A 13,880-nucleotide genomic window follows, 5' to 3' on the forward strand; every position below is an offset into this window, starting at 1 on the left:
TTCGTATATTTTTCTCTATCAGTGTTCAGTGCTCTGAAAGTGTTCGCGACCATTTATAGCTTATGTTTTATATAATATATTTACATAAAAAAGTTTACGTAAAAGTGACGTTGCCTGAAACATTTTCGCGTTCTTTTCTTTTAACAGATCACAAATAAATATGCTTTTTCAGTGACAAAACCTTCTAAAATTGTGTAATACTAAAATGTGAGTATTTATTAGGCCTACTTTGTTTGCGCCATACAAAACGCAACGCGTGCTTTTGAAAAAGTGCTTTGCAAAATATAAAATAGAACCAATATATGCTGTGCACTATTTAATTTTTGACAGGACCCATAGTGTAGCAGAAGTAAGTGTTTTCCAGTGGTTCACAAAAGCAAAGTTCCACATAGATTACATTCTGAATGATTTAAGATCCATTCCCTGTTTAGATAGAAAACCATAAAAAGTTTACAATATATCACTAATTTTAGTTAAACCAAGAGTAGGCCATCTGGTGTACAGTTGTTTTAGTTGTGTGCTAGTATCTGTTAGTAAATTGGTCAGTGTTGTTCAATCTGAACACGTTGACATTTATTGCACTACGTTGCATATTCAGTACAGACTGGTGTGAATATTGTGAACATTTTTCCATCCGTTGGTGTGGAGGCGAGCTGTTTAACTCTTACAGTCTCAACTCATGTGACGGTGCCTCTGAGAATTTATGTAACTTGTTCAAAATGCTGAGTAAGTGTGTCTCATTCCTGGACAGAAATGGTGAGAATAAAGCACCAGCACTAAATGCTCTTACTTTAATTTATGATGATAATTCATATATGGACATTTATTTTTTTAGGATGCAGAAGATTCAGGCTACGCAACACAGAAAGCATGTTGCATCTCAGAGGTTAAAAGCACGCCCGCCCTTTTTGGGTGACCTACTTTTTGAGAACCCCACCTATCGGAGCTCAAGTCATTCAGTTCAGACGCTCAGCAGCGGCACATATTGGATTGAGCCCCAGTGTTTCAACTGTTTTTCTTCATCAGCCCAAAGCGGACAGCACATCTGCCACCCAACCCTCCTATAGCCTGTGTGTTTGCATGACCTGTTTGGCCTCTCTCTTTCACACACAAACTCTGTCTCCTCTGGCCCACAGTCTAACCCCCCCGTACATGGCCTCACTACCCTCCCAAGATTCCACGGTCTCTGTGTTCAAACAGCTCATACCATCCATCAGGAGAAGCTCTGCCTCTTGAAAAGACAGATGATGGATCTAGAGTCTTCACAAGACTTCAAAAATTGGGTTAAATTTATGTGCAAAGCAATCAAATGTTATCCATGTTTTACAGAGCACCAGAATTGTATTCTTCATTAACAAGACTTCACCTTCAACACCCCACAGTTAAAATCTTCATTCATATGCAGTTCAGCTCACAAGGAAGGAAGCAGAACAATTTTATTTGTGTAATAGTTCTTAAGAAACAAAACTACATTCTCAGTACTCCATTGGGTGCAAGGCAACATCTGATTTTGTTTAATTATTGATACATTTTGAACAATAGTGTACTGCTTTTGATTAATATGTGGATATTTTTTCTTAAAATTACAACCCACTTTCCCACTACTTTCTGTAAGTGTTTAAATGACAAAATTTCTATCCTTTATTGATTCCTTCATTAATTTCTGAATACATCTGCTGAATGGTGTTATATTAAATAATATAACAAAATATATTTGTATTATTAAATATACAAATGTAAACAAAGTATTCTGTTTATAAGAATATAAATAGTTAACCCCTCTGTGCATTCCAGTATCCACACTACAGACGTTTAGGGACAGTAAGTAATAAATTGTAATCAACAAAGACAGTATAAAATTGATCAAACTTACCAGTAAAGAGATTTAGACACTTATGTTTTAATAATATTTCTAAATATTACTGTTTTTACTACATAATTTGATCAAATACATTTAATACTGTTGAACATAAGAGACTTTTGACTGTTTTCATGCAAATTGTCTTCTAATTAATTGACCTTTTTCATTGTTCCATCAACAGTAGATCTGCTTTACTTTCAGTCTCAGTATTGCTTTTTTTAACAGATTTTGCTAGATGAGACTTACATGGAATAATCTGTGCAGTATTTAAAGACCTAAGTCTCTTTTTTCCTTACTTGTGACACCCACAATACCAATTTTATCAGATATAAAAACTACAGATACATTCTAATTCTGCATTCAAAATGTAAAAACTACGAAGCAAAACCAGATGTTGCCTTTTACACCCCTATAAAGAAATGTGTTCCTCTAATAAAAATCCTCTTTTGTTGTTAATACGTTTAGCACTTCTAAAAGAAAATCTATGCCATTGGATTACCAAATATTACCAGACGGCAGTGAGGTTCACACTTTATAATCAGTCAAATTTGCTGAACCTCCTATTTATATAGAATTAAATATTGCTGTTTAATAAAGGACATAATACTTGCCTGTGTTCATGTGTCAATTACGGGAAGTCGTGGCCTAATGGTTAGAGGGTAGGACTCCCAGTCGAAGGCCGGACGGAATTGTGGGTGGGGGGAGTGCATGTACAGCTCTCTCTCCACCTTCAATATCACGACTTAGGTGCCCTTGAGCAAGGCACTGAACCCCCAACTGCTCCCCGGGCGCCGCAGCATAAATGGCTGCCCACTGCTCTGGGTGTGTGCTCACAGTGTGTGTGTGTGTGTTCACTGCTCTGTGTGTGTGCATTTCGGATGGGTTAAATGCAGAGCACAAATTCTGAGTATGGGTCACCATACTTGGCTGAATGTCACTTCACTTTCACTTTCTATGTGTTTAGGACTCGGTTTATATTATTGGTTCATCTCTGTAGGTAAAAAAATTAATAAAGATCATGTATATTATTTAAGACATTAAGCATTGTCTTATTATATGTGATACATTACACTACTTTTAGAATCTCAACAATAAATTGACTTTTTTTTTAAACGGTCATTCTAACAATATTAATGATTACTGAGATTTTCCAAGGACAGCAAATGTTTTCCTCGGCTTTATGATCTCCTCTGTCTTTTTCACTGGATATCTGACTCTCTGAAGAGGAGGGGGCGACTGATGAAGCCTTTGTCTGCTCAGCTCTACTCACACAGACAGACCAGCAAAATTACAGCCCTCCTGCAGAGATCCACAATTAGAATATATATGATTTGCACACATTTACGTCTGTTCTCACTAATCTTTTTAGTGTAGAAACAGCTAATTATCACAAAGCTAATTAAACACAAAGAGACACATCAAGGTTAGTGTAGTTACAACAAAGAGATGCAGCACTGTCAGGCTCCGCCCTGGATTCTTTCACAGAAAGCAGAGGTTCCTGAGTTCAGTTTAGTTCACTAGAACCTGATCGGTGTGTGCACGTGATACGGAGATGCAATGATTTCCGGACGACGCTCGTGACAACTGTGTTTTTGTGAGAAGACATAAAATGATAGAAAAACACACATTCTCTCACAAAATACAGTTTTTCTTAAAGTGTTTATTTTCGTCAAAGGCGAAGTAAATATGCAAATAAACTATATATGATATTATATTGCTTTATATGAACTATTATTGTTGTTTCATCATTAGTGCAGAGCTTATCCATTATTTCCATTGTAGGCTGTTACTTTCATAAGCAGCACCTCACGGTGTCCCCGTTTCCCCTTTGTGCACCAGGCGCGGGATGCTACTAAACATTCATGACAAGAGTTTCCATAAAAAAAGCAATACAGTCTATCCATAAAAACAAAACCATAGCCATATTTTCTGTAGAATGTGCACTACACGGCTTTGGTTCTTTGTTTAAAATTTGTTTTGAACACAGGCGTTGGCTCTCGTACTTCAGTGTGGAGTCTCGTCTGCGCATGCCACACTCCAGACGCGTGCGAGTATCTCACGATTCCGCTGGTTCTCCGCGCCGACCTTTCCCCCAGTTCTCCAGCACCGGGTTCACCGGGTTTACTCTGACACCGCTGACTCCTCTGTAACGCCCCCCAACAGCCACGCACCCCGTTTCAGCCAATCAGAGAGCGATCACGTACTGATCACGCGCTGCCTGCTTTCCGATTGGTCCGTTCCTACTACACCTTTGTTTTTGATTGGTAACATGTTACCACCCGCCAGAGTTCTCTGAATTTTGTTTCTGTTTTTTTTTTTCTTTTCTTTCTGTTGTTTTTTTTTTTTTTGGAGCTTCTGATTCACTCAGCTGAGCTTGAACCTTGCTGTAAAAAGTGGTTAGACTTATGCGGAGAGGCTTCGTATCACAGCTGTCTTCCCGTTGTTTTTCATAAACCTACACATATGCTGAATTTTGCTTCGGACTCCGGCCGGGTAAGTTGATTATATTGCAAAAGTGGTTTTATTGGTTCTTTTTTAGCTTTTGCGCATTGACCCACTAATGACATCCGCTTTTGCTGTAAGTTGCGACCCATATAAAATCATTTCATGCTCATTGACGGAGAACTGTTGACTTTGAACAGAGCAGTGTTTATAATTTTTGTCTACACGCATAAAAACATATCTGATGTTCTTGACACTTGCAACAACGAGCAACATTCTTTGTGTTACACTGCTTTAATTAAATTAAGTCATGACAAACCGTTTGCCGCAATCATTTGTGCATTTCCCTCCTGCATTAAGCTGCAGTGCTACTAACGTTCAAACTGTTATCATATATATATATATATATTGCTAGCGACCTTATTTGAACCTTGAACATAATTGAATTTGAACAGTTTCACTTAATTTTTGCATTGTCAGTTATTTTAGAATGCTTTGTTTGTTTGTGTTATTACATCTACAGCAACTATGTGCATAATTTCTATCACTCTTGGTATATCATAAATGCTCCGTTATGACAAAAAGAGTAACATTAATGCAATATGCCTTGATATGGTTTACCACCCTTGAATGTTACTTTTTGCATTGCACACTCACATGGCGCTTTGGTTGGGTGCACGTCACTCTTATATCTATATTTGGCAATGGGTCGTTCCCAGCAGCTCATGGTTAACGCTATGCAAGGCTCTAGGTGGGTGTAGTTCGACCAGTGCTGGGGCCCTTTCTTTTCTTATTTATGACAGAAGCTATTTACAGCAGATGCAAGACAAACATTGGCCATTTTGCCATTTTTATTTTATATCATGCAATTTTATTGAATGTTTTTAACTACAGTGATCATGTTAATTCATATTCAGTGTTATTGTAGCTCAGCAATCAGCCTACAATGGCAATAAATTACAAATGTGCTTTTTTAATTCGTAGCCCAGCCTTGTGGACATCTGTGAGGTGATGATGGAGAGAAACAGGCATGACAGTGAGAAGTCCTGCTCCTCCACTCTGGAATACAATGACCTGGAGGCTGCAGAGGCTTTGGTTTGCATGAGCTCCTGGGTCCAGAGGACGCATAAGCCTCGCCCACTGACACCCACCTCAGACTCTTGCGATTCTCTCCCTTTGCAGCCTGAACTCAACGAGTCCCCTAAAGACCTTGTCTCCCTCTCGTCACTGGTGAGTGACTCTTCAAAAAAATAAAAAAAATAACCTGATTGTGTTCTAGTTCTTAATGAGCAGTATAAATACATATATCCAAAAAAGGCTTGGGGATGATGCTGAGGCAAAAGTTGTGATGGGCTAAATACAAATGTTTAAAAATGTATTGTAGTGGTGTTAAAACAAGTGATTTTAAAACACTAGGCAACATACACTTCTGCCGACTTGTAAAACAAGATGCATTAAAATTAAAACAATATTTGTTCTAAAATTGGCACATATAATATATATCATATCCTCCAATTGAATAGACACTTAGTCTGAAGGTAAAATAAGTCTATCACACACTATATTTTCTGTGTCAGCTCAGACTGGCCAAAATCTGACTCAGTGTGACTTTTGGCAATTAGCGTCAACTCGTCCAGGCTAAAATTGGGCCAAAAATCTGGGTACAAGTTATTTAGTCAGTTAAAGGGAATTCCCAATGGCTCAATCCAAATCTGTTCTTTCCAACAGTGCATGACCCCTCCCCACAGCCCAAGCTTTGCAGAAACTTCAGGTACAGCGGTTCTCAGTACCTCAGTGGCCTGCTCAGGTCTCAAACCACATCCCAGACTATGCTCAACCATGACCAACAGGGCTGCATGTCACATCAACTTGCATCCCAGCACCACAGTTCTTCTCGGCCCAGCTCCACCAACAGAACAACCCTCACTTCGCAGAGCCACCAGCGTTATACGGCACACCGCTGACAGATCAGTGGACCACAACATTCCATCTCCACCCACAGGGCAGGAGAAGCCATGTTCCTCAGAAATCTCTTTACAGCACACAGAACCAATTGCCAACCTCACAGCAGAACTGCAAAGCTGCAGTAGCCCATGTGACACTGCAGAAACAGAGAGAACTTCCCCTTCTCCTCACTCCACAGGCATTGCTATTCCAGCATCACATTCTGCCATTCCTCAGTCGCCCATATCCAGCCCGCCGGTGCTCTGTCAGGTGTTTCCGGTTAACGGGCAGACTGGAATCATCTCCGCATTTGTTCAGACTCCAGTTCAAATGCAGGCCTCGGGGTCGAAGCCCATTCTCCCACATTCTCAACCTCTTCTGGTGGGCTCACCTGTGGCTCAGGGCACTGTGATGTTTGTCGTCCCGCAGTCTCAGGTTTCCCAATCCTCCACCTGCCAACAGAGCATTGTTACACTTGGGAACACGAAGCTCCTGCCCTTGGCACCTGCTCCAGTCTACGTGCCCTCAGGTCAGAGCAGCGGAGTGACACAGTCGGACTTCTCGCGCAGGCGGAACTACGTCTGCAACTTCCAAGGATGCAAGAAGACTTACTTCAAAAGTTCCCATTTGAAGGCTCATTTGAGAACCCATACAGGTTTGTGTCTATCTGGTATGTTTTTTTTTTTCTAATAGGTTGTACCCATAAAATATGATTGTTGATCATGTTTCTTTGTATCTCAGGTGAGAAGCCTTTCAGTTGCCATTGGGAAGGGTGCGACAAAAAATTTGCCCGTTCAGATGAACTGTCCAGGCACCGTCGGACACACACTGGCGAAAAGAAGTTTGCCTGTCCTGTCTGTGAGCGTCGGTTCATGCGAAGCGACCACTTGACCAAGCATGCAAGACGTCACATGACAACCAAGAGGTCCACAGCGTGGCCGAACGATGTTCGCGACGTGAACAAAATGGCCACTTCCCCAGCAACATCTTCCATGCCCCTTAGTGTGCTTCTTCCTTCCTCAAACTAGGTTAAGACTCCGACCTCTCACCTCTGTCACCTCAGGACAATATCCCACTGACCATTTAACAGGGGGAATACAAGAAAACCAAGGCTGCTACACATCCATGTACATAAAACAATGTGACATTGCACTGGATCTTTATTTTAATCATTGTTGTTTATAAGGAATTCTTGTTTACTTTTATATAAGTTATGTCTCCCAATATGTATTTACTCCTTTGCCAAAGTCTTTGCATCAGTTCATCTGTTACTTACTCTTTACTTTTGTATAGTTGTATATAAATATCCCTATCTATATGAATGTAATGTGTATTCAAATTGGCATTTATTGTTGATATATGAATAAATGTTATTGATGTTACTTCTGTTAATTGGACAGTATTCCTGTATGCGATACTACCTGCAATATTCCATATTATTTAATAAACATTTGTAGTAAGAATATTGAATTGGTTTTATTTGTTGTCTCTGATATTTTATTGAGACCTCAATATATATATCGGGGTATATATATATATATATATATATATATATATATATATATATATATATATATATATATATAAACGGATAAAATTTAGAAATTACACAACAAAAAATGTTACACGTACTATAAACGGAGGTTTACAGTCGTTAAACAACGTGTAAAACGTAGAAGTTGAAAACAATATAATCATTACATAGCCATGAACCGGGGTGACAACACAGTTACACAACACCAGCTCAACATCAATTCTCAACACTGTCACCCCACAGCACCCAGTAACAAACCTCGTCCAATCAGATTGCTTCATTGTGGAGCAGTTAGGGGGCGCGACCAATCACAGAGGATGACGAGTTGTAAATATGCCAACATCAGCTTGACTGACAAGCTTTGTTCTCCGCCCATTTGCCTTACTGACCGATATTTTCAAACGAAAAATGAAAGCACAAAGAAAAAACAGAAGACAATTTTACTGCACCGAAAGCTGATTTTTTTCTGTTTTAATGATAATGATCTAAAGTGAGAAGTAAGCAAAATGGGAAGACTCGACGATGGCCTATTATCTTGTGGAGAACCAACCAAATTATGCCATATCTGACCATTAATTGTTTGTCATATATGACAATAAAAGCATTTTAACAACTTTTCGCATATGCACGCTCATTTAAACAGGAGTGAGGCTCCCTCTGCTGGTCTCTCTAGCATTACAGTCCCTTTACTGTATGACATAACTGTTTGAGAAATTGATTTATTTCCACACCAGGGCTGAAAATACTATCCGGTATAATTATTTATGTCATATCTTTATTTTGGGTTGGAATATTTATTCTGTTTGTATTATTATTCATTCAAAACAATGGATAGAACAAACTATTACATTAATTAATAAATAAATAATGAGAATAAATATTATGAAAAAGACATGTATGCAGTTTCTTCATTAACCCAGATGTATCGCTTTGTTATCACAGCTTATCTGGCGAGAAACCAAATTCAATGGCTAAAATAAAAGTATAATGACAATAAATGGTCCTCCCGCCACGAGGGAGCAGTGTCTCAAAAGCATGCTGTATTTTGTCCCAGGCAGTGACCTCTTGGGCGTTTATTTTGTTCTTTGTCGACTCCCGCGTCCTGAAAATATTTTTGTTATGAAACACAAAAAATATATAACGTCATATGGATTTCAGTATTTTTGCAAAATACGTTTTTAAACAATTTGTTTTAAACAAATTGATTTTATTTTAAATTAATCTCAAAGCTCGTGTATGTTCGTGGTTTGGTTTGGTTATAGTGAGCAACTGGCTTATCAGCTGATAACGTTAGTTTGTTGTGGTGTGAAGTTTAATCGCCAATAAAATACATATTACTTATAATCTTTTTTTTACACGTACGTAGCATGCTATATTAATGAATGATGCTCAACATCATCTTTTTTTTTTAAACGAGGAAGGGGAACAAAATATTTTCGCCACGTCAATAAGGTGATTTTATGAAGGTAACGTTAGTAATATCAAAGATCTCGTCTAGTTTTGTGTTCACCTTTAAAATAATTATTTAGGAGTTTGGGATGTTTTCTGGGTGATCGTATGGCTTGATGTTATGTGTTTTTATTGTTTACTCAAATCTGGCGCCAAACCATTGCTTCCTTTCGGAAGGTTTTGTCGAAAATAAGTTGTGGCTGCTAACGTTACTTTATAAAAAGGGGCTATTTAAAAACGTATTTCCCACCAAACAGCATTGGGAATTTTGTTTTACCTAAGTAACATTATATTGTGCGCTGTTTAATGTGTTATCTTTATGTGACTGATGAATGTAGTAATTTCATTGGTACTAACGTTACGTATCATATTCATTAACCTATTCTGTTAGAAAGAAATTAAAAATAACCGAATTATTATGTAGAGTGTAAACAGAAATGTAAGGTTCCCCTGTGTGAGCTTTTAACTTGAACACATTTTGTACTCTTTATTTTCTTAGAACGTTTTTTTATATATATATATTTACAAAATTAAATACTTTGTAATAATAATAATAGCATGATATTATATATAGTTTTGTTTCGTATTCGCGCCTTTTTAAACCAGTTTGTGTAATTGCACGTTCGATTTTGTGTAACACTTCGCCTCCCCCAACACGTTTGAATTTCCCGGGAGGCGGAACTGTCACGTGACGAGAATTCTGATTGGTTCGTCTGATGAAATAGTTAAAAGGACCAAACAAAGCGGAGAAGTTTGCCCTGTTCTTATTGGCTGAGAATGAGCGCCAAGAATCGAATATAAAACAACCTCCGGCGTTTAACTAACCTTCGTTTTCTTTCTTTCAGCTGGACTTCACCTGTTAGATCTTTAAGCTTATGCTTTCCATTTTATTTATTTTTGCTGATTTTGTTTTAGAAGTTGTTCATCTTTTTAACTTATCCTCATTTTCTGTTTGACGTAACACTTTAAGCTTTAACAATGCAGTCAACTCGCTCTCCACTGAAAACTAAGAACGAAAACACAATTTCTGCCAAAATCAACACCATGTCCTTAGTGGACAAAGAAAACACGGTAAGTTTATTATTACTATTTCAATTGTTTTATTATAATTATTTTAAGACTTGTAACTTAGAGAGATGCTTTTACATTTTAGGCGTCTAGATGAATATTGCACACTTCGGTAGAAATATCACTTTTACACAATATCATTAACTAAAGGACACATGTTAAACTGTTTATTATGCTATAGATCCTAAATTGGTTATTTATTTTGTCCTTAGCCGCCCAGCCTGAGCTCCAGCAGGATCCTGGCGTCCAAAACGGCGCGCAAAATCTTTGATTCAGAGGTAACTTGCACTCACTTTTACTGCATTCCCAAATCCCGTAACGTTACACCGCTTAAATGATTAACGTTAGTGTTTTCTCGAGCCATGTCTTTAAAGTGGTTGTTGAAATTTGGTGGATTCAGAGCGCGCCAAGTTGGTCTGTTCCATCCAAAATATCAAGACCTTGTATAAGAAATAATGCTCTTAAAGCAAATGTACTTAAGTCCGTGACATAAGATCACCTAAAAATGGTATTATTTTATGATTTGCGCTAGTTATTCCTCTTGGGTAATCTTGTTTTGGCGGGTCAGTAGCTCGAATTGATTTAATGTCGTGTAATGATGCAGAAATCACGTGAGAAATTGCGTGTAAATATGAAAATACGCCCATATTCTATTATAATGTTTATATAAACTATTTCTTACTAGATATATTAAACGGAAGAGCACTCTTGTTTTACCGGGAAACTAGACCGGAAGTAGTATCACAGAGATGAATGATACGTAAACCCTCTATGGTCCATAGTTGTATAAAAACACGAAAGAAATCCAGTTAACTTGGCTTTTCCCCCGTTTTTTATTTTATATCTGGTGTTAAGATTCAGTAATTTGAATGGTTAGCAAGGCAACAAACCCTGGCAGAACTTAATTTTTTTTTTCAGGAATATGGCAAAATGGTAAATAAAGCGTTTAATGCTGCATAGTTGTATTAAACCGTTTTTGTCAGGTAAATTAAGTGCAAGTCAATTTGGTTTTAAAGTCTTGAAAATTTAATGCTTGTAAGCAATAAGGATTTTGTGCTCCTCCCATTCACACTGGCTGTTAATTAAAAAAAAAAAAAAAAAAAAAAAAACGATGACCTGGAGGCTGCAGAGGCTTTGGTTTGCATGAGCTCCTGGGTCCAGAGGGACGAGCAGAATTTTGTCAAATCTAAAGTTTTACTTTTAACCTCTTTCTTATTGTGTTTTACTTTTATAAGGAGCATACAAAAGCTAAGAAAGGAGCTGTGGAGGAGGAGCCCCTTCTGAAGGACAACCCCCACCGCTTTGTCATTTTCCCAATTCAGTACCATGACATCTGGCAGATGTACAAGAAGGCCGAGGCCTCTTTCTGGACTGCAGAGGAGGTGAGCTTCTAGTATTTGTTAACATGGGTGATATTACATTTATGGGTCTCATGGCATCAAAGCTGCTGGCATACTTAATTTGATCTAAAAAATAAAATAAAGAAATAATTGCAGCATTTTGAAAGTTTTGCATTTTTATTTTCTCCAAGGTTGACCTGTCCAAAGATCTTCAGCACTGGGACTCCCTGAAAGACGAGGAGAGATACTTCATCTCTCATGTTTTGGCTTTTTTCGCTGCGAGTGATGGCATCGTCAATGAGAACTTGGTGAGTTCAGAGGCAAACTTGTGCAAACACCTGTAAAAAGCCACTCTATTCTAATCGCTTGTCTTCTGTGGTTTTCTAGGTGGAGCGATTTACTCAGGAAGTCCAAGTAACTGAAGCCCGTTGCTTCTACGGTTTCCAGATCGCCATGGAAAACATCCACTCTGAAATGTACAGTCTGTTGATTGACACCTACATCAAAAGTCCCAAAGAGAGGTGAGATTTTGGATATGATGGTGTTATTTAGGGCGATGATGAGTGGCGCAGGGGTACGTACCTCAGCTGATAATGGGAGCTGAGTGTTGACTGTTCAAGATCAGTGGACATGTGGTCAGCTGGTTGTAGGGCGTCAGCACGAAACTATCGCCTTAACTGAGCTCCATAAACATGCTTGTCTAATAACTATGATCTGTGTATGTAGACATTAGTTGACTAATGAGGCTTTTTTTTTTTTTTTTTTTTTTTTTTTTTGTCTTTCAGAGAATTTCTCTTCAATGCCATTGAGACCATGCCTTGTGTAAAGAAGAAGGCCGACTGGGCGCTCAACTGGATTGGTGACAAAAATGCACAATACGGTATGTTGTATTAATGTACAGGGGTTTTTTTTTTTTTTTTTTTTTAATAATAAGGTTTGATCTAATAAGTGTTTGTATTCAGGGGAGCGAGTGGTGGCTTTTGCTGCTGTGGAAGGAATCTTCTTTTCTGGGTCTTTTGCTTCTATTTTCTGGCTAAAGAAGAGAGGACTCATGCCGGGCCTCACCTTCTCCAATGAACTTATCAGCAGAGATGAGGTAACCATTTTAAGATGCACCCTAACTGGTATTAAATGCTTCTGGAAGTCTATTGTGTAAGCTGAAGGTGGTCTTCACGTTTATCCTTACAGGGTCTACACTGTGACTTTGCCTGCCTCATGTTCAAGCACTTGGTCAACAAACCTTCAGAGGCAACAGTAAAGAAGATCATCATGAATGCAGTTGAGATTGAACAGGTTTGTGTGCCATATACACTTCGATGACTGTCTTTGTTGCTTTGGGTTTGTGTGTTTGTAGAAGCTGTTCTGTAACTTCAGTGAAATGCATCCCATTTGTAAGAAACAAGTCTATTTTCTAACTTCTAGGAATTCCTGACTGATGCTCTGCCAGTAAAGCTTATTGGCATGAATTGTGATCTGATGAAGCAATACATTGAATTTGTGGCTGATAGACTTCTGCTGGAGCTGGGATTTGACAAGGTAGGGTTGAAGGTTGATCATTTTTATGTAGTAGTTCTCCATCTCTACTCATGGTGGCAGTATAGTCTTGTGTCTGACCTCAGGTGTAAATGACCTTTCATTTAAATGTATTTTAACTTGACCTTTTAAATATTGCTTTCTAGGTCTATAAAGTGGAAAATCCTTTTGACTTCATGGAGAACATTTCCTTGGAGGGGAAGACCAACTTCTTTGAGAAGCGAGTCGGCGAGTATCAGCGGATGGGAGTCATGTCCGGACCCACAGATAACACTTTCAGACTGGATGCTGATTTTTAGTGTTTTTCTTCTGCGTGAATGAATGGAAACAAACCATGAACTGTGTGGACTCTGAGGAGTTTCGACCTCACTTATTTCTACAGTTTCTAATTTTTTTTTTTTTTTTTTTTGTTGAACTTTCACTTTAGTTTTAATCTAGTATTAAAATGTCTTTTTATTTTTGTTGTTTTAAATAATAATAAAAAGAAACCCTGCTGCTCTTTTTCTTTTGCTTTGCCTTTTGGGCATGGTAAAGAACCGAAATGGTATCTACAACTCATTTTTTCACTTTTATTGTAACATACCATTCGTTTACTTCAATGGTGTTGTATTATATTTTTAAATAAAGTAGACTTGATTTAACTAGTGCTGAAGTTCCTTTGTTGCCTGTCACTTGGTAAAGGGGTAATTTACTGTCTTTTTGGAATACA

At 38.1% G+C, this 13,880-nt stretch overlaps 2 protein-coding genes and 1 non-coding gene across 3 annotated transcripts; all 3 read left to right on the forward strand.

Annotated features, from left to right (window-relative positions):
• The first annotated feature begins 4,156 nt into the window (after positions 1 to 4,156).
• Positions 4,157 to 7,712, forward strand: klf11a (Kruppel like factor 11a). The gene is made up of 4 exons (XM_026290980.1): positions 4,157 to 4,354; positions 5,288 to 5,533; positions 6,032 to 6,902; positions 6,989 to 7,712. The coding sequence occupies exons 1-4, from the start codon at positions 4,325 to 4,327 to the stop codon at positions 7,273 to 7,275; spliced, it is 1,434 nt and encodes a 477-aa protein (XP_026146765.1). The 5' UTR covers positions 4,157 to 4,324; the 3' UTR covers positions 7,276 to 7,712.
• Positions 7,713 to 10,006: 2,294 nt separating this feature from the next.
• Positions 10,007 to 13,817, forward strand: LOC113120871 (ribonucleoside-diphosphate reductase subunit M2-like). Its single transcript, XM_026290981.1, has 10 exons — positions 10,007 to 10,301; positions 10,511 to 10,576; positions 11,534 to 11,680; positions 11,830 to 11,946; positions 12,026 to 12,159; positions 12,424 to 12,518; positions 12,601 to 12,734; positions 12,827 to 12,931; positions 13,061 to 13,174; positions 13,318 to 13,817. The coding sequence occupies exons 1-10, from the start codon at positions 10,209 to 10,211 to the stop codon at positions 13,468 to 13,470; spliced, it is 1,158 nt and encodes a 385-aa protein (XP_026146766.1). The 5' UTR covers positions 10,007 to 10,208; the 3' UTR covers positions 13,471 to 13,817.
• Positions 12,189 to 12,324, forward strand: LOC113037988 (small nucleolar RNA SNORD94). Its single transcript, XR_003274732.1, has one exon. It is a non-coding gene; the product is annotated as a small nucleolar RNA SNORD94 (small nucleolar RNA).
• Positions 13,818 to 13,880: the final 63 nt, after the last annotated feature.

This window comes from Carassius auratus, chromosome 20, assembly GCF_003368295.1.
Source record: "Carassius auratus strain Wakin chromosome 20, ASM336829v1, whole genome shotgun sequence".
NCBI lineage: Eukaryota > Metazoa > Chordata > Actinopteri > Cypriniformes > Cyprinidae > Carassius > Carassius auratus.